Genomic DNA, 19,569 nt, shown 5'->3' with positions numbered 1-19,569 from the left:
ATAAAAATTAGATCTTTAATATTTTTTTAATATTGAAGAATTTTTTTAAAAAAAATAAAAATTTTTATTTCTGCCTTTTGAAAACTCCAACGAAATAAAAGGCATCTTATTATTTTTTTCGTTGACCATACTTTTTCTTTTCTTTTTCCGTGAACCAGACGAACCTCAAGTATTAAATGAGTTCTTGTACCATAATGGCAAATTGTTTTCCAACTCCCTCAGCTTTAATTGATCTCCCTTGCTTGATTACCTCCCATAAAATTGAAAGCCGCCTGTCATCGTGGCTATCCCCCGTGCTCTCCTTGACATAATGAATAAGTTCGGAAATCATCAACCCCAACTCCACAAAAAGCGACCACCGTGTCCATCTCCATTGATCCAGCAGTTTGAACCACTAAAAAAGGGACCAGATCTCTCAGTAGTCAGTCAATGTGTAGCCTGAATCTAACATCGCTGGTGGAAAGCCACATTTCCAGACGGGCAAAATTCTCGTCGGCAGCTTGCTTTAAAAGTCGGTTTGTTGACCAAAGAAGCTTCCTATATGGCACTTTTGTCCCCATCGTCCTCCTCAGCTAGTCAACACTAACGTCATGCCAGGTGTCACAATTATTAACTTATTCATTGGAAGAAAACTCCGCCCATCCAATCACTAGCTCATGAAGCCCAGAGCCATAAAAATCATCGTAGAGGAATACGTTTTATCTCGGGATAAAATTATTAAATAAATTTAATAAAATTGCCGACTGCATTGCTTCTTTTGTAGCTCATATATTAAAATATGGATGTTGCGAGAGTGCGATACTGTCCATATCATGCATGTTCTTCGAAAGATAAACCAAGCTGCTGATTGGGTCGCATCATTTACTATTTATCATCCTAAATTTTTTTTCTAAACCGAACAATTCTCTATTTTTTTTATTTTGTATAGTTTATTTTTTAGTGACGTAGTTGGTTGTGCTCATGCGAGAGAAGTATATGCCAAAAAAAAATCAATAAACTTCTTAGACTTGCATACTGAGAGTTTTTAAGAATATTTTATTTTTTAATTTTTATGTATGTATTCAGCGGCAGGAAACATTTATTTTAGTAAAAAAATAAAATTTATAATAAATTTAATTGATCTATTTTTTTTCAAAAAAATATTAAAATTTATTTTACTGGATTTTGCCTTTTCTTCTCTCCTTCCCTTCTTAAAAAAAAGAAAAAGAAATCATTGACCTTATCCACTCCTTGATGCCACCACACACCGACGGCGGTGATCTGTTTTAGCAAACAAGCAGTCCTCTAAAGTAATGTTCTTCTAAACAGTACGGACAAGACAGGAACCGTTCGTCTCTCCTCTCTCTCTCTCTCTCTCTCTCTCCCCTGCGTCCCCTTGACGGACACGGATCTCGGAGGCGATGGAGTCGAGCTACCTCTTCGCGGATTCGGATCTAAGCAGCAGCGTCTGCGATCCGCCGGCGCCGGCGGCGGACCGTTGCCCGGCCGACGTGGTGGCCCTCCGCCGCCTCTCGGAGCACCTCGGGGCCCTCCGCCGCTCGTCGGACCTAGGGTTCTGCTCCGACGCCCGCATCACCGTCGGATCAGCCGCAGCCGGCGACCCTCCACGCGAGGTCCGCGTCCACCGTTGCGTGCTCGCCGCGCGGAGCCCCTTCTTCCGGGAGCGATTCGCGCAGGGGGCGACGCAGCTGGAGCTCGGGGATCTCGTTAAGGGTTTCGAGGTGGGGTTCGAGGCCCTGGGCGCGGTGCTGGACTACGTGTACACCGGCCGGGTGGGCCCGCTTCCGAAGGGGGTCTGCGAGTGCGTCGACGAGGAGTGCGACCACGTGGCTTGCTGGCCTGCTGTCGATTTCATGCTCCAGGTGCTTTTCGCCTCGGCAACCTTCCAGATCTCCGAGCTCGTCAGCCTCTTCCAGGTTAGCTCAGCTCTCCTGGATCCCAAAGTCGTTGTTTTTCAAGGTTTTGAGTGGGTTTAATGGAACGGCTTTTGTTCAAAATGAAATCTTGCTTGGGTCTTCGCTTGATTCTCGGGTTTTTTCTTCAGTCTGTTTGAGGATTTTAGTGATTTAAATCGTTGCAATGTGTAGTAGAATATCTTTAAAAAAGGAAAAGGATTGGGGTGCGATTCATGGGCGGATTCTCTCTTTTAATGATCACATGTTGGTAAAATTTCCTTCTCTTTTAAATCAGCAAATTACTAATTATGGTTAGACTAAAGGTGATTGAATTGCTTTAGTGGGTTAGTATAGTGGTGTAAAAGATATGAGAAATAGGAACTGACAGTAATCTATGGAATTGCTACAGTGTGTAATGTACTCAAACACAGGTAATAATAAGAATCCTCTGCACCAGTCTATATAGTCAAGGTATCTTTTGAGTTTGATCTGGCAAAGAGCTCGTTATGGCAGGTTACTGAATGCTCTTTAATCCGAGGGGCTACCTACTCAAATTCGTTGAAAGTTTTCCCCCTTATCACCCAATATCATCTTCTTAAGTCTCAACTATGGGATGCTCATTGGAGTTATTGACGACGTATCACCAGTATCAGCCCCATAAATAATAATGAAGTTGATTCAACCTAGATATGTAACAATATCTGCTCTCATGATGTACAATCCTGCTCTTGGTTACTAGAAGCAGGAGTGGGTGCAGGTAGCAAGAAAGCAAGGCTCTCAAGGAAATTTTATGGATGTGCTTGGGGAAACTGTAAAAGTAAAAGAACATGTTATCTGTTAATCAGAGCTCACTATGAAGTGATATCCATATGGACCTTCAGGAGTCTCCAACATGAGAGAATTAACAGCAGGGCATTATGTCCTTTTTCCTCTATTTGCTGGTTTTACTTTAATTTTTTGGAATTCTCTTCTTGCCTTGTTTTTTCTATTTTTTCACCTTTCCACCTTATCAAAGAATAGGGACAATCTTCTCTCTTTCTTCAAACATAGTTTTGCTTAAAATATGTCTCTTTTTCTATTTTTCAAGATAAAGAAAGACGATACTTGATGTTGAGAAAGCTGAAGGAATTTGTCATGACACTTATCCATTACAGTGATTAGCACTTGCAAAATACAACTGGTTCTTGGCCAAGTTAGATTGATCTTACAGACAAACTTAATTTCTATGAACAGGGCCACTTTGGGCCTGCTTGCTTGTCTCAGCTAGATCACCTATTTATTGTTACTTAACCTGGTTGCTTAATTATTTAGTTGCATCCACAAATTTGTGCATTAGTATCCCTTTATTCAATTTATCAGTTTCCTTGAAAAGATGGTAAACCATCAATATCTGTTCCATTGCAGCGGCACCTCCTTGATATGCTTGAAAAGGTGGCAACGGATGACATGCTGGTGATCCTACGTGTTGCAAATCTGTGCGGTAAAGCATGTTCAAGATTGCTCCAAAAGTGTGTTGAAATTGTGGTCAAGTCAGATATGGATAATGTAACCCTTGAAAAGGCATTGACCTCTGATATCGTCAAGCAAATCATGAAGTCACGCTCAAATCCAGGGTTACATGGTCCAGAAAGCGTTGGTTTCCCAGATAAGAATGTGAAGAGCATATACAGAGCTCTTGATTCAGATGATATTGAGTTAGTGAAATTGCTGTTGGATGAGGGGCACACCAATCTAGATGATGCATATGCACTACATTATGCAGTCACGCATTGTGATTCACAAATTACAGCAAAGCTGCTGGATCTTGAACGAGCAGATGTTAACCGTAAAAATCGCAGGGGTTACACTGTTCTTCACATTGCTGCAATGCGTAAAGAGCCCACCATAATTGTATCCCTTCTAACAAAGGGTGCTCGTCCATCCGATCTCACATCGCATGGACAGAAAGCAATTCAAATCTCAAAAAGACATACCAGATACATAGATTATGAAAGGCCCAACGAAGAAGGAAAGGCTGCTTGTAATGATAAATTGTGCATCGAGGTACTAGACCAAGCTGAAAGAAGAGAAGAAATGGCTCTTCCTCTTGCAATGATTAGCGGCGACCCGCATCAGAAATTATCATATCTTGAAGCTAGAGGTAATTTATCTTAGCACATAAATATATTTTTTTTTTTTTGAGAATACAGTAGTTATACATCACCACTCAAATTTGAACCTGAGACCTCTAACCTGGAGAGGAAGGTCACAGCTGTTGCCCAGTGCGTACACAACCAAATCTAGAAATATGTGTTGTTATATTCCTGAGTTCCTGACCATGTCTGCATGTACTGTTTTCACTTTTGCAAGTCATATATGATGTATTATTGTGCTTTATTTTGTGAAAGAAATCAGGAAACAACCAGTAGTCAAATACCTGTGAGATTGCCTTCAAATTTATCTGCGACTGTTGACAGACAAAATCCTTGCATGTGCAAGTCCGCAATCCAAATTTTTGTCTCTATCCTGTTGATTTAGGAATGGTTTTATTCTAGTTGGTGGAATAAGTGAGCTTTACTGTGAATGAAAGGATAAGCCAAAATAGATCTATTTTACCATTTTGCTGGTACACTTTAATCCAGCTTAGGTGCAATAAGTGAGCAAAAGGGAAGCTTGTCAGCTTTGTTAAAATGCTTTTTTTTCCCCTCCCAACCTCCTTTATTGTAGAGCCAAAGAAGTCATTTTGGCAGGATATTTCAGAATAAAGGGGGTCTATTCTGGTATATTCTCCAGTTTCCCTGGATCAAACCCGGGTATAGATTACTGATTTGTTCGACTCTTTACAGTTATGCATGTTTATGCTTGCAGCCTTTGCAAATGCGCCATCATACAGGGACTATTATACACCAAGGATAATGTTAACAAAACCAAATCTAACATTTCGTATGCAATCAACTGTCTGGTGTATACCTATTTTGCAATTGGATCAGTCTATACCCTCTCATGTAGCATATAAATGTCAGAGATGATAAAATATTTGCATGCAGTGAACTTGTTAAAGGACCTACATAATCATTGAGAAGTTATCTTCAAGTAATTATCATGCAATCCAAAGACTACTTGTTTTTTGAGCTGAATGTAATTCTTTCTTAACTTTATTAAAGTTGATCTAATGAAAATTTTGATGGAGGACTCTGTCATCTCATACGGAGGTGAGTTTGAGATATGAATCTTCATTTCTGTATATTGGGATCACTTCTATGAGTTGATTTGTGTTGGATATGTTCAAAATTGTGATGGAGGCCTCTCTCATCTCATAAGGAAGTTTGTAGTAGGAATCTTCATTTTTGTTTATTAGGATCTCTTATAGGACTTAATTTGTGTTGGGTACATTCAAATATGTGCGTGTGATTGTTTCTGTAGTTGAGTATATTGGACAGAAGTGAGCCTTCAGTCAGTTGAAAATAATAATAAAACACAATTGTAAATATTTATTTGACCAAACTATGCAGCAAATGTTCCTACCAACCTTCATACCTGAAAGAAAGTTCTGCTAATAGTGTTGCTTTAGGCATCTAATATAGTAGATTGATTTGGTTGCATTTTAATGCAGTTACTCTAGCAAAGCTCTTATTTCCTAAGGAAGCAAAAGTTGCCATGGACAATGCTCATGTGGATGGTACTCTGGAGTACAACTCAAACCTCTCTACTGGCAGCCAGAGGATGACATTGGATTCAGATAGAACACCTTTTAAGATGAAGGAAGAATACTTATCTCGCATGAGGGCTCTCTATCGAACAGGTATTTGACTCTGCATCTTATTCCTTCCAAGCACATGTGATATTAATTTTTATTGATATTAAGAAAATGTTCTAATTTGGCAACAAGGTACCCTTTACTTTAGAAACTGTCAAAGATTCAATTGCACATTTTTGAACCAAAAAGGGGGAAGTATATAAAAGGAATGGACTCGCGCATTTCAATAAAAGAACAATATTGAAACGAGACTAAATGTATAGAGTGTTTTACCCCACTTTCTGGCAGCCAATTGGTCGTACCATTAGCTGATAATAGTGTGTGAATTGTATACAATGTTATGGAACGATCTCTTTTCTTCTAATCTATATAATAGGATGATTTTCTTTTTTTCTTTATAATGATAAAACTGCATTGCTAAAATATTCCAATAATTAACTCTTGTCAAATAGAAGACTGGATCTATGAGCATATGATTTAGTATCTAAACCAACTTGAAAGAAACTATCAAATTCTAGAAACATCTGAAAAGGTGATTTTATCTTAATTTGCATCACTGCGATTAATTAATAAACGGTCATCCTTACCTTTTCTACACAAGAAAAATCTCCATATCTGAGCATAGAAAAATATTCTTGCATATAGCATAAAATTACAAATCGGCTGTGTATTGTGTAAGTGGAGGTTTGTTCTTTTATTTGACCTCCTAGTCTCACTAGCGTGCTGAAGGATGAACTAATCGGCCCTTGAACTAGTGGAATCGCTCGCTGGCTCCCCTGAAACTTTTATATTGATCTAGGGACCTGAACTGGCCTGGACTAACAGTTCAAACAGAGAAAAGGGGAAGAGATGTCATGTATATATTTGTGTATATATGAGGAGATATCAAAAACAATATGATCATATTTTTGGTGGAACCCTTTAGTTAGACCATTACAAGACCCTCCAGGAAGAGTTTTGGGCCACACAGAGAAAGAGAGAAACATACTTCAGTATATGGCCATTTTTGGGTGGACCACACATCTTAAGCCATTTGCTTTTCTTCTTATGTAGGAATCAAAGGATTGCAGGAAACCTTAACCATATGAAACTAAAAAAAAACCCCCAAATTGTTGTCATACATGAAACCTAGAGATGGAAGTCTTGAAATTCAAATCAATGGAAACTTGTGGTGTTGGGACGCTAAAAGTCTCAAAGTTGAAAGTCCAGTGGTGTAGGCTTCTCTCATTAAAATAGTAAAGAGCAAGATATGGAATGGAGGGGATCACATTTGAGATGCTTTTTGAGCGAGCAAAAATGATTGATAAATGTCACGCTACCATATAATTATCAATAAATGATTAGTGCTTTAATAACTCAGAAATCTAACTCAAAAGGTCAGTTTGCTAGTTTGTTGCAATCTTCTAGCTCCTTTTTGATTTGGCATTGTGAAATGTGCCACATAATGAAGCAAAGGGAAAGGTGAAAGCCAGCTGAATTACAATATTGAGCAAGAATTTTGCCCAAACCCTGAATTCTTTATCCCCCTCAAATGAATAGTTGTCAAGGAAGATGCTGAAAGAAATGAGGCAGTTGTTATAGGTAGGATGTTGTATTGAACCTATTGTCTTATTACTCTCTAGACCAAAGTTTGCCATACCGATTGGTATTGTACCGGTACCGAACCAGTATACTGTGCTGTACCATACCGCATACCGATATTGTAATAGAATGGTCCGGTACAGGATCGAACCTTGCTCGAGACATTTCTTATATATCTTGAGAATGCTCAAATTTTCGAGTAACTGTGATGATTTGAGCATGGGCATCTCTCAAGGATTCAATAGCCAATTTGGTAGGATTGGAAACATTCTTACTTGCCTTTACACACACTTTTGATTCTTTGCACTTGTGAAGCAGAGACAAGCATGATCTTGATGTCAAGTCACTTGGGAGTTTCATAACTCACCTTTGGTAGTGGAAGGTCTAAGAACCCTCTCTAAGCACTTGATGCAAACATGAAGGTCGCACGGGATGGGCCCATGTTATTGATGAGCCCTTTAAGTCTCTTCATACAAGCATGCAGAAGGTGACAGAACTAGTCTCTTGGTGATCGCTTAGAGATAACAATATGGTAAACCACTTCTTTGAAGAAACTGTCGTGTGAACCAAGTAGGATTGAAGGAGCCGCATATATGCATTGTAAGCTCTCTTATTGATAGAACTCAGATTATATGCTGGGATTAGCTATGAAGTTTCTTCGAGTTGTATTCTGTCATAGCATGCAGAGTTCCAGCAAAAATCAACAAAACTTTCTTTTTTGACCTACTTATCTCACATCATCGGATAAAGATGAGCATAAACACAAGGTCTAGCCGCTTATCGTCCATCTATTTGGGTAGGAAATTCTCAAATGGTCTGGTAAATGATTCTTCTAGTCTAACTATTCATATTTTATGCGGTATCGCAATACTCACCAAGATATTATTGACCAGTGGAACTTGGGATGCGCTTCTTCCCTCGGTGCTCGAGGGTGCTTAACAAGATTGTGGATGATGACTTATCAGAATTCGCTGGTCTTGAGCATATTACTTCAGAAGAGCGAAAGAGAAGATACCTGGAACTTCAAGATGAAATGATGAAGGCATTCAGCCAGGACAGGGAGGAGCTTCCCAGGTCTGCCTTACCCACTCCGTCATCCAAATCACTACGAGTTGTTCGAACTAAGCTCGCCAAGAAATGACAATCATGATTTTCCTTGTCTGTTATATCTTTAATCTGGTGTCCCTCGAACCTCAATTTGTATCATATATTTGTTCTTCGAAGCGCAATTTTCTTTTCTCATTAACTCTTGTAGTGTCTCTTCCAAAGAAATTTGTAACCTAGTTATGGAGATGTAAATAGCAATGATTGAATAATGCATCCTCGCTTTCCCAATTTTACTTGAAGATGGGTGAGCAACTATTTTAACTATTCATTGAAAATTATGACTGCCGTTCTCTGGTCAGTTGCGCCAGAAATAATGTTCCAGCTAGAATCTCTAGATATACAGCTCAATTATTCCAACTCTATGCAAATTATTTCCTGTTCTCTCTGGAACAACCATGGCAAATGGTAACAGAAATGAGTCAGACGATGAAAATATTTTTATTGTTATCATTTTCCTGTATGAAATTTGGACCATAAATTGCGATTCTTGTCTTGATGATTTAGAGAGAGAGAGAGAGAGAGAGAGGGAAACCTAATTGGATCTTATCAATTCAAAAGAAACTTGTCCCTGAAAAAAATGAGGCCCTTTCTCCCTGAGAAAATGATGCTTGCCCTCTAGGTATCAGAAACACATCAATACTATCATACAAATGCATCAGAACATTACATCTGCAGGTAATCATACGATGACTGGATCCCCAAATAATGGTAAGCGATCGCTATCACCAAAATCATGTACCATACCCCGTTCTTGAGGAACGCACTACTGTACCTCCTTGCTTTGGCTGGTTGCATGAGGCCAGAACAAAACAGGCACAATAGTTGATTCATGCAAGCACTGCTGGATCAAAATCGGCCAGTATCTTCACAACAGAAACAGAATGGCTGGCTATCTGCGACACAGATAATAAAACTACGAAATATAATGAAACTTCAGGAACAGTCAACCTTTAGGGATATAGTTTACTAAATGATGAAACTGCCTTAATGTGCACTTTGCATATCAACCACAAGCCATGAGAAGAATTGTTAAAAGGGGATGGCCCCAAATATCGACCCTGTTTGCAACCTCAGAAACAGAGACGAATCCATGAGAATACAAGTTGACTCCTCTACCAATGAACACTACAATGTCTAACGACAGGCTTAAACGAGTAACTTCCAATCATATGCCATGTTGACTCCTCTCCCAAGGAACACTAAATGTCTAACGACAGGCTTAAACGAGTAATTTCCGATCATATGCCAACTGTGCTCAAGGTGAAAACAAGGTGTGGGACCACTGGAACTTTTTAAACCAAAGATCTTGCTTCTAGAAAGGAACAATATAATACACTAAAAAAGATATGATTTAATATGGTTTGAGAATGTTTTACAGCAGGTTTCGGGTCTTGACCATGAGCAAAATCTTATGAATTAGTATCTTAGCCAAGGCAATTTTGGGCAACAATGCCATGAAATTTCTAAGGTCGATTACAGGTGAAAACTTCTAGAAGACAAATAAGGCCTATACACAGAATGGTCCGAGGCACAAATTACAAGCCAAAGAGCCAGATCAAAACACAGCTCACAGTAAGCGACCAATAGAGATAATTAGCTAGGGGTCACCGCTAACTCATGGGAGGGTTCGACGATCTTCTTATCAGCATTGTAACTTGATTTAAAAGAATGGCTGTAATCATTCGAGACATGTGCCAACTACAAACCAAAATGGACAGATTTTCAAATCAGAGATAGAAAGGTCACCGTTAACTCAATTGTAATTTGATTTAAAAGAACGGCCAGAATCATTTCAAACATGTTCCAACTGCAAACCAAAATGGACAGATTTACAAATTAGAGATAGCAACACCCATTTGTTGTTACAGAATAAATTGCTACCGTTGCTGCTGTGGATTATTATTTCTAGTTTGTGATTGCTAGGAATCAAAGAGTACAGTTATATTTAGATCACAACAATCTAATATTTCAAAGGGAAAGCGCACTTCCAGAATACTACCAGACTTGGTAGAGATGTTATACCGTGATTCTTGCTCTACCTTTCGCCAACCTCCGAGCAATGACCTTCCGTCCACCTCTCGTCGCCTTACTGAGCAAGGCAATGCACATTGTCAATTCTAGGGAAAACAACTGCTAAAAACATATTTGCACATAAGTATATAGAAATATGTATGCAGCATTTCTGCAGTCTTGCAAACAAACTAGCATGCCTGAATAGCATCACAGAAAATGGAGAATAAAAAAGGAGTACACAAAGCCACCATGAAATAAGTAGCAACTAGAATGTCCAAACCCAAAAAAGGGTCGGTGACAGAGCTCCTCCATGAAGACCCCTTTGATTCACCATGATTGTCAAGGTGCTTGCAAAGTGCATTTCCATGTGCTTAGCCAAACTAACTTGAGCTCTTCTCATGCACATCATGCTATTTTTCCTTCCATGTACAGAAATCATCATACCAAGTGCTTCCAATAAAAAGGATTTGCAATTGGTGAATAAGGATTCACAAAACCAATGCCAAATAATTTGGATAATGCACAATGGTTAAAGTTAGATATGCAAACAAGAGAAGTGTAAACTTTCGATAATGGATAACAAATCGAATCGCATTATATGCCAAAACTATAATATGGTCACATTATATATAAAAATTGCATGGAAGTTCTTTGGTTCATCCATAAGTGTGATTGCTAGACTGATCTAATTCCTATACCATCTAGAAAAAAACATCAAAAGTGCTTTGCCATATGCTTCACAAATATGCTAAAGCAGGTCTAATTGCACTTTTTGTCAAACAACATGTGGAAGAAATGAACACACGATATTTCTTCTGTCCAAATGAGTGATTGACTGGCCATAAAGCAATCTAAAAATAGGAAGACACAAAAAATTTAGCTTGATCGTGTGTATGTGTGTGAGTGAGCGAGAGAGAGCGAGAGAGAGAGAGAGAGACCGTGCAAGGAAACCATGAGTTCTCTTGCGCTTGATGTGGCTTGGCTGGTAAGTTCGTTTTGGAAGTAGGAGTAAAGGCTCATTCACCAAAGCATCATTTCCTGAAGAAAAGTATCAGTATTAGCAATGACAATATCCATTAGATAGATAAAAGAACACTAAAAGTATTTGAATTTCTAATAGTTGTAGTGCCTGAATATTGCTGTGCTAGTTAAATCAGAAACTTCAGTTTAGGGTCCCAATCAACTATCATCTCAGAAGTTAAACATCTCCAACCTAGTAGTATAAAAGCAAAAAAGCTACATAACTTTTGCAGTAATGTGAAACAGATCTAGCAGACTTCAAATACAAAGTTAATAAGATCACAGTGCATGTCTAAATTCCTCATCAATTTGTGCTCAGTAATATGTGCTTCCTGTATATCTACTTAATAACCAATCAAAAGCAATACTAATGAAGGAAAATAATAATAATGGTGTTTATTCATCTATATTAAAGTGGAACAGAGAGAGAAAAATCAGCATATATAAGGACAACAAAATAATAAATTGTAGAGGGGGAGGGGGTAAGTCTCCTAAACCCTCCACAAGTCTTCCAAGTAAAAGCTACAGATTGTCTCCCAACACCAGCACCAGCACCAGCACCAGCACCGACTATATATCAGCTGCCTTGGAACAATAAGACTAACTTAACTCCACAAATTCTTCATCAATACTTAGAAATTTAAAATGCCCACTAAATCTCGTATACAACATGCTCCTATGTATGTCTCCATATTTGAGGAATTCTTGGTTCTCTTTTAGATATGCCTTTTGCACATCAGTGTTGCATGGACATGCATATGAGAATTTGTTTTGGGCAAGAGGGAAAAGAGAGATACGAGGATAATATAGGATAACATATAAATTTAACTAAATTATATATTTATACCTTTAAACCTTATTTATTTAAACATTAAAAAGAAAATGTTAAAAAGATATTGTTTGGTAAGATCCTTCAATATATGTGTTTTCTCATTCAGACTTTCCAATTAATTTAAGAATATTAGTAAAATAATATTTTGCAAAGTTATTTCAATACCTACATTCTTGACAGATCTTGAAAAAGAACTACTACTCACCCCTAGTATCAAGTTAGACGATCAAACTTATTATTGGAAGAGATCAGCTCAATCATTGTCAGAAGAGTTCAGTACTCTCCCAGTCTCTAAAAGTCGCTAGAAAGAACTTCATAAGTATCCAAGTATTCGGTACATATCCAATTCAGATACATACACGACATGGATTTTCGGAGCTCGACACAAGCGTCCCCATAACACTGTTGCACGTTGAATAAATAAAAATATCACAACTAGAATTTTTTTCTTAACAAAAAAAGTGACTCTAGGTTCAACGTCCAAAAAGTTGGCTTTGCCTAGTTTGTTGCAATTTTCTTCCAAGGACATAAGAGATCCAGTCTAATGTCCCCCAAGGTCATTTAATGAAACCATACAATGCAAACGTGCTAAACAAGAGATCATTGTTCAATGTCCATGTCCGATAGAAAACTAGCAGATGTTGATATTGCAAAACACATTTATAAGTTTTTTTTTTTTTTACATTTGGAACAGCAAATTGTACTTATGTGTGCATTATAAATCTCTCATTATGATAATCCCACATAGACACCCCCCGGTACAAACCTGTTTTATTACAAAATTCACAATTGAGTAGTTGCTCTCCCCAAACCTAACGATTTAGTTTTAGCTCGTTAGTTAATCAACTGGCCCCATAAGTAGCATAGGGTAGTGTAAAAGAGGTTCGGGGCATCCAAGTGCTTTATGTTTCACAATCCATGGAACAAGATGGATAAGAAGCTTTATCTTGTTAAGCTCCAAAATTAACACTTAAATGTAGGGCAAAGGACCTCATATGTTCAGCCACGATCAAACCTCGCATGCAAGACATGCTCGTTCACATATTTTCATTCTGCTCAAGTGTTTTGATGCAGCCACCTTATCATGAAATTGAGGCTTTCACACATCTAGGAAGATGCCAGGATAATCACTTTTCTCCCAAATGACTTTGATATAAGCTGATTTTAAGATTTGACCACTCGATTTAAGGGCCTCTGAATTTCCTTCTGCAAAAAAAAGTCTTCAAAATTTAGAGACACTACCAGGTCTGTTGAATCTTAGAAAAGAGAACGGAAAGTGTCAACGTGTGCAACTGCCTCCAAAGCATACATCGCATACCACAGACATGATCAATGTGAGCATACTGCAGAAACCTTAATTTGAAATAAAGTTGGTTGGTGAAAGTAACAAATCATGCGGTAAGTCTGACTTTTAATCCAGCTACAAATTTCTATAGGCTTTTTGCTACTTTCAAGACGAATTCCGGATCCACGCTTATGTTGGCTTTACACAAAAAAATTGTGCAAAACTTGAGGAGATCTTTATTATTGGAGTGATACTTAGTCAGCATTAATTTTATGGCTGGGATATTTTGAAGCAGTCTTCAATCTTTTGACTTGAATAAAGCCACGACTGAAGTATCTAGAGAGGATTTTGGACGAAAATGGAAAGTTAAGCTCGGTGAACTTCTTCTCATAGCAAACCGTTCGATCGCAGAAATATAATCATCACTAAAGTTTCAAGAAAAATTAGCATTGCACATAACGTGATGTCAACCCTCCAACATATCACGACATGTTTTTTCTTGCAAGTTCCAACTACTAAACAGTCTTCATCCGTTGACAAGAATTTAGCACGAATGCAGAAGAATTCTTCCGTCGCCATTTAAATAACAAAGTATTATTTATACTAGAAACCGTGTATTGCAATGAGATATAGACAACATGCAAGATAAATAAGAAAATCTGATCGGCTACTTTGAATGAAGAAGCCAACAGAAAGAAATAAAAGACGTTGAATTAATATAATGAAAAAAGAAGAAGGAAGGTGTGAAACAAAACCCTATTCTAGGGTTTCTTGCAAAATAATGAACAATAGGGATTTTATAGAACCCAACGTCTCAAAATTTCCTTCTCACCATCTTCTATGAAGAAGCGAAGCGAAGGGAGCCCGCAGGGGAAGGAAATCCGTTCGGGAGAATCCAATATTTTTAGGATTTCGGCGTTTTCTCCTCCCTCCACCGGAGGAAACCAATGTGTCTGAAACTTCGCCGGGAAAGACTGCGCCGAAGGATTGGAAGGAATGTGAGGCAGAATCAACGAACTGCTCGGATCCAGGGGATGGAATGGATTGGAGAGGCGGAGCCGATTGATGAGGGAAGCCCCGGCCCGAGCTAGGGTTTTGGACGCCATCGTCCCCCTGGAGTGCCCAGAACCCTAGTTTTCCCGATCCTATTTGGCTCCCCGAAGCTTCCTCCGAGCGCTCTGATATATGGTTCACGCTAGGGTTGAACCGGGTTGTATAAACCAGGTCGGACCGTTCTGGACCGGCAACTTTGTATCTAACTCTGTTGAGCCTGGCCCATATGCCAATGGCGAGCCGGCCGCACCCGGAGCCCAACTGCTAGTTTTTGGTTGAAGATTGCTTTGCTTGGCCTTGGTCCAAATAGCTTATAAATTATGGACATATTTGATTGAAGGTTGCGCTCCGACCATTTGATTGAAGGGAATTTCATTCCTATTCTATTTCAGAAGAGAATGAAAATATCTCAATCTTTCAAAACCTAATCTCGACTGTCTCTCCCTGTATTGAAAACATGCATTTCAATTTTGATTTTGATTCTAGTCATGAACCAAATATATCAGAGAATATGACCAATCCGATTTTCAGTCCAATCCATTCCGATTGACCAACCACTGCCTATATGTACTATTTATATTTAGTAATTTATAAAAATTTGATTTTGATTCTATTCATGAACCAAATATATCGGAGAATATGACCGATTTGATTCTCATTTCAATTCATTCCCATTGACCAATCACCCCTATTTGTACCGTTTATATTTAAGCCCTGTTTGGGGGAGCTGTTAGTAGTAGAGCTTTTGGAAGTAGAGCTGTTGGAAGTAGAGCTATCTGAAGCAGAGCGTTTATAAAAAGTTGTTTACTGTTTGGTAACTACATTTCTAAAGTGATGTGGCACTTTAACATGTGTTTAGTAAACAAACCGAGAAAGTACTTTTGTGTGACAAAATGACCATAAAGAACATTACCAGTATTATACAACAGAGCATAATAAAATATAATATGTATTAATACATAAATATATGATATAGTATAATATTAATGTAATGTAATATAATATTATTATAATATAGTGCTATAACATTATGTATTATAGAATAATAATTTAATATAATATTAAATTATTTAACATAACATATCAATGTATTATGATATAATGTAATATAATATTATATTTATAGTATAATATAATAATAAATATATAAAATATTATAATTATTAGTGTAAATTAATTTTTCATCAATCTAATGACCATTTATCTCTCTAACAAATTTTCTACCTAGGTGATAAAATTGGTTAAATAATTACTAATATTTTTATTTATTTATTTATTTAGATCAGATTATTTGCCACTCACTTATTATTTTCTTTTTATTTATTTTATTTAGTTATTTATTATTTTATTTCATTGAAATATAGAGGGTCGCTGGCCATGAGTGGTGGCCGACATTGTGGCTGCCACCATGGCAACCACGAGCTCCCAAAACAAAAACAAAAAAAGAAAAAAAAAAGAAGAGGAAGAAGGAATAGAGGCGACGATGTTGAGAGGAAGAAGAAGATGGAGAGGGAGAGGGAGGGGATGGGTGAGAGAGGAAGAGATGGGATGAGGGTTTTGGGAGAAAAAGTGAAATTTAAATGGGGGTATTTTGGTCTAAAAAATAGCTTCCCGACAAAGCTAAAAACAGTATTTTCGGAAAGCTCCAAATTGGAGCTTCTTCTCAAAAGCTGTTTTCAGCTTCCCGCAAAAGCTGTTTTCAGCTTCTCGCAAAAGCTGAAACAGCTTTCCGAAAATTTTACCAAACAGCATTTTTTATCTAAAAGTACTTTTGGAGGGCCAGAAAGTGCTTTTTGGCCCTCCAAAAGCTCTCCCAAACAGGCCTTAGTGGTTCATGAAAATAATTGGGTTTCACTTAAGATTGTACTAGTCTTGGATATTATTTTAGAACTTGGGAATATAACCTAGTACAAGCCATTGGGCCAATCCACAAGTTCTAGGGGACGGGTGGTGATTAGAACGGGTGACCTTTAGCGGTAATCTCCAACCGCCACGACGGAGCAAGAAACGGAACGGGAGCTACACGCATGCATCTGATGTGCCATCAACGATTCTAGAAATGCTGTATCCTGTTTGATCCAAGACAGCCAAGCCAGGGTAGAACCTAGGTGTCCTCGTCAGGATAACCACCGCAACTAGCGTGGCCAAGCCGCCAAGACGGCGCTTGCAACGTTTTCGCAGCAAATCAATATCTCATAGCATTGTTTTGTGGGGGGTCGGGGGACCCCTCGAACTTCATCGCAACGCTTCAGCTCTTTACAAGAAACTCCTTCTCCGTCTTCCTTCCATCCGCTTCGTCTAGGGTTTCCACTAATCGGTGGTCTTTTCTACAATCAAAGGATCGCAATCAGGTGATTTCCTTTCATTCCTAATTCCCACGCTTTCTTGATGTGTTTTTTTTTTTGTGTGTGTGTGTTCGATCCTCAAAAATTATTGTGTGCAATGCACAAATCTTATCGGACGAACCCCTTTTTCTACTGCATCTTTGATCCGAAGATAAGTGCATAAAATCTTAGGTTTTTCTGAGTTCTTATGATTGATTGATCAATGGGGTTAGATAAAGTTTTCTTTTTTGTTGGATCTTAGTCTAAAAATCATCCCTCTGAATCAAGTTCCCTACATACATTAAAAAAATAAATTAAAAAAAAAAACCTCTTTTGTCACAGGGATCACTTACAGATGTAATTGGTACCAGTTTGGAGTTGTATATTAATAGACGCCTATTATTCTTGTAGACTTGTAATTGATACATTTGTAATCTTATATAAATCTATGAATTGCTTCAGCTTTTCTTTTTCATGTTGTTCAGTGAAGGATCTAATAGGGGTGTACTATTTTGAATCGATTGGTAGAAAAACGAGCAAAAAACACTTCATTTGCACAAGAGGGTAAAAGAAAAGATCGAAGTAACCATGCATATGGTGAAAACCCATGATAGGGAGACTCATGGAATGAGCAATGACATCGATGAGAACACACCAATCGACAAAGTTAAAGGCCCAAATGTGTTTGAACGGGCTAAGGAGGAGATCGAGGCCATTGTGGAGGCTATCCATTCGAAGAGAGAACCTCATCATGATCCACCCACAAAGAAAGAGGGTAATTTTCCACCCCAAATGTGATTAAATGGAAGCTGCATTAAAGTAAATTTTAATTGGATATCATCCTGACATTGCCATGTTAGCGGCACTGAGATGTGCTGCCGTGTTATTTTTTCTTCCTTTCTCTTTATGATTATTCACTTGAATAAATTTTGCAGTTGCATAGTCAAAACTTGAAGAGTTGAAGCTAAGAATTGCTCATGCTTGTGCTTGAGAGTTAGGGTTGAGTTGGTCTTTACTTTGTGAAAGAAACACCTGCTCTGGTAAAAGATTTATGATCCAATTATATATTCAAAATCAGTTTTTTTTCCCACCCTGTGTAGGCTGAATTTTCATCTGGTACCTCATTGTTATCGTTGAAATTTGTACCGGACCAAGCTTTCTTTCTATCATATCTTTGACAAGGGTGTTAGTTAAACAATCTTTTTTTAAGGTGAATCATTGGTATATGGAATGGAGTCTTCTATCTTCTTATATTTATGGTAGAAAATCATTTATTTGATTTATGCATTCAAGACTAAATAGAACATTTTTCTTCATAGTCCTAATGCATTTTCCTAATAATTTTCTCGAATAAATTAGTGCTTCAGTCAATATGAAGTATCCCAAAAGGTTTGTTATTGATTTGAAAATGTTATTTCATCTATAAATTTTGGTTTTTACCATCCATAAATTATCCAATTCTCAATGAGGATGTATTTTTTGATTGATTGGCAGAAAGTGTAGTGGAAGCACCTAATTTAGCTGATAAGGCAAACAAAGAGGCCAAAACATTGAACAGGGTTAAAACCCATGACAAGGAGACTCATGGTACGAGCAATGACATTGACGAGAATACACCTATTGAAAAAGTTAAAGGACCTGGTGTATTTGAACGAGCTAAAGAAGAGATCGAGGCCCTCGTAGGAACAATTCATCCAAAGAAAGAACACAATCATGAGGTATACACAAACAAAGAAGGGGGATTCTGGGGTTTTTTGGGAAGAATGTTTGAGAAATTCTGCTCCCCTATGAATGGAAAGAGAGACTAGCCATGAAGGTTTATGGGAGCTTCTTTGATTGCTTTTCCTGGAGACGTGTACATGGTTACAGATACGCATCTGTGGTTTCTTGGATATTTTTTTTCTTTATTCACTTGTTGCAGAGTAAAGAGATGAATTTTTGTATATGTACTTTTTGTTTATTGTGGAATCTAATTGTTGGTAGTGAAAATGTTCTTCTTGGTCTTACATCACCTTTCTTTAGAGGCTGGATTGTTGATCAAGAAAAGAAGGAAAAAGATTGTTGCCGCGATGCTGGGGAACTCAGAGGTGATTAAGCCTTACCTTATCTGGTAAGGTTTGTTCTTTCTGTGAATTGATGCAGTTTGCAAGCTTAATTAGTTCCTTGCTTGGGTTAGTGATGTTGTCTCAGCATTGACACACTGCACATTGAAAAAATTTAATGAATTAGTTTCCAGAAATTGTTCTTAAATGGAGTTGGATCTGTTAATGTGGTGCTCCTTCTGCAGTTACATGGGATAGTATGCAGTTGGTTGATGAAATTGATAGATGTGCAGCTTTTGATATTTTCTTTCCTCTTCTTTTTCAGTTTTGCCTCTGTATGGACTGTTGGCTATTTGGTTTTTGCTAATTACACTTTTCACCCTTCGTTGCAAGGGAGCATTATGGAAGGATCAGGGGAAAGAAAACAAGAGTTTCACAACCGAGGCAAAGTGGGGACCCTAGGGCTTGGACTTTGTTAAAAACATGTGAAAAAATTATGAGAAAATTTTCCATCTTTTAATTCAGAACCTGTGGTGGTTACAAAAAGGATATAGTTGGCAGTTACTACTGTACTGTTGTATCTATTTAATACTCTTCGTTTAAGTTCCAAATATTATGTTTTAAGCTAGGATTTAGACATTTCAGATACCAGGAACCTTTCAGTAGCAACAATCTTCATGC

The 19,569-nt window shown here is 37.9% G+C and overlaps 3 protein-coding genes across 14 annotated transcripts; 2 read left to right on the top strand and 1 right to left on the bottom strand.

Annotated features, from left to right (window-relative positions):
• Window positions 1-1,400: 1,400 nt before the first annotated feature.
• Window positions 1,401-8,583, top strand: LOC103719594 (BTB/POZ domain and ankyrin repeat-containing protein NPR1-like). Of its 2 annotated transcripts, XR_015969100.2 has the most exons (5): window positions 1,401-1,916; window positions 3,300-4,035; window positions 5,488-5,676; window positions 7,531-8,008; window positions 8,106-8,583. XR_015969100.2 is itself a non-coding variant. In XM_039131244.3 (4 exons), the coding sequence occupies exons 1-4, from the start codon at window positions 1,401-1,403 to the stop codon at window positions 8,351-8,353; spliced, it is 1,689 nt and encodes a 562-aa protein (XP_038987172.2). In that variant the 3' UTR covers window positions 8,354-8,583. The 2 variants fall into 2 exon arrangements, 1 of the variants encoding a protein (XP_038987172.2); XM_039131244.3 differs by lacking the exon at window positions 7,531-8,008.
• Window positions 4,032-14,643, bottom strand: LOC103719568 (Ribosomal protein L34). 6 transcript variants are annotated; one of them, XM_088705049.2, is made up of 4 exons: window positions 14,302-14,642; window positions 11,271-11,370; window positions 10,342-10,408; window positions 4,032-4,400 (listed from the first exon to the last, which is right to left on the bottom strand). In XM_088705049.2, exons 1-4 carry the CDS (start codon window positions 14,573-14,575, stop codon window positions 4,332-4,334), a joined length of 510 nt encoding a protein of 169 aa, XP_088561175.1. In that variant the 5' UTR covers window positions 14,576-14,642; the 3' UTR covers window positions 4,032-4,331. The 6 variants fall into 6 exon arrangements, with proteins under 6 accessions (XP_088561175.1, XP_008807122.1, XP_008807117.1 ...); XM_008808900.6 differs by lacking the exon at window positions 4,032-4,400 and adding an exon at window positions 8,841-9,232; XM_008808895.5 differs by lacking the exon at window positions 4,032-4,400 and adding an exon at window positions 8,841-9,212.
• Window positions 14,644-16,671: 2,028 nt separating this feature from the next.
• LOC103719530 (uncharacterized) lies at window positions 16,672-19,543 on the top strand. Of its 6 annotated transcripts, none has more exons than XR_015969097.2 (5): window positions 16,673-16,873; window positions 17,332-17,621; window positions 18,341-18,564; window positions 18,869-18,956; window positions 19,282-19,543. XR_015969097.2 is itself a non-coding variant. In XM_088705048.1 (4 exons), the coding sequence occupies exons 2-4, from the start codon at window positions 17,435-17,437 to the stop codon at window positions 18,881-18,883; spliced, it is 426 nt and encodes a 141-aa protein (XP_088561174.1). In that variant the 5' UTR covers window positions 16,673-16,873; window positions 17,332-17,434; the 3' UTR covers window positions 18,884-19,085. The 6 variants fall into 6 exon arrangements, 3 of the variants coding, with proteins under 3 accessions (XP_038987170.1, XP_088561174.1, XP_026665378.1); XR_015969098.2 differs by having other exon boundaries at window positions 19,214-19,543; XR_015969099.1 differs by having other exon boundaries at window positions 18,869-18,933; window positions 19,282-19,469.
• Window positions 19,544-19,569: the final 26 nt, after the last annotated feature.

The sequence above is a fragment of the Phoenix dactylifera genome, chromosome 9 (assembly GCF_051530095.1).
Source record: "Phoenix dactylifera cultivar Ajwa chromosome 9, Ajwa_hap1_PhDact_Kaust_v1.1, whole genome shotgun sequence".
NCBI classification, from domain to species: Eukaryota; Viridiplantae; Streptophyta; class Magnoliopsida; order Arecales; family Arecaceae; genus Phoenix; species Phoenix dactylifera.
This window is presented reverse-complemented; position numbering and strand designations above follow the sequence as displayed.

Excerpts from the sequence above, each read along its gene's own strand:
- LOC103719594 (XM_039131244.3), top strand. The coding sequence starts at position 1,401 with ATGGAGTCGAGCTACCTCTTCGCGGATTCGGATCTAAGCAGCAGCGTC. Across the intron at positions 1,917-3,299 it reads AGCTCGTCAGCCTCTTCCAG|CGGCACCTCCTTGATATGCT; the intron begins GTTAGCTCAGCT and ends GTTCCATTGCAG. Across the intron at positions 5,677-8,105 it reads GAGGGCTCTCTATCGAACAG|TGGAACTTGGGATGCGCTTC; the intron begins GTATTTGACTCT and ends ATTATTGACCAG.
- LOC103719568 (XM_008808888.6), bottom strand. The coding sequence starts at position 14,575 with ATGGCGTCCAAAACCCTAGCTCGGGCCGGGGCTTCCCTCATCAATCGG. Across the intron at positions 11,371-14,301 it reads TCGCTTCTTCATAGAAGATG|GAAATGATGCTTTGGTGAAT; the intron begins GTGAGAAGGAAA and ends ACTTTTCTTCAG. Across the intron at positions 10,018-10,341 it reads AAGGTAGAGCAAGAATCACG|TTGGCACATGTCTCGAATGA; the intron begins GTATAACATCTC and ends TTTGGTTTGTAG.
- LOC103719530 (XM_039131242.3), top strand. The coding sequence starts at position 17,435 with ATGCATATGGTGAAAACCCATGATAGGGAGACTCATGGAATGAGCAAT. Across the intron at positions 17,622-18,340 it reads TCCACCCACAAAGAAAGAGG|AAAGTGTAGTGGAAGCACCT; the intron begins GTAATTTTCCAC and ends ATTGATTGGCAG.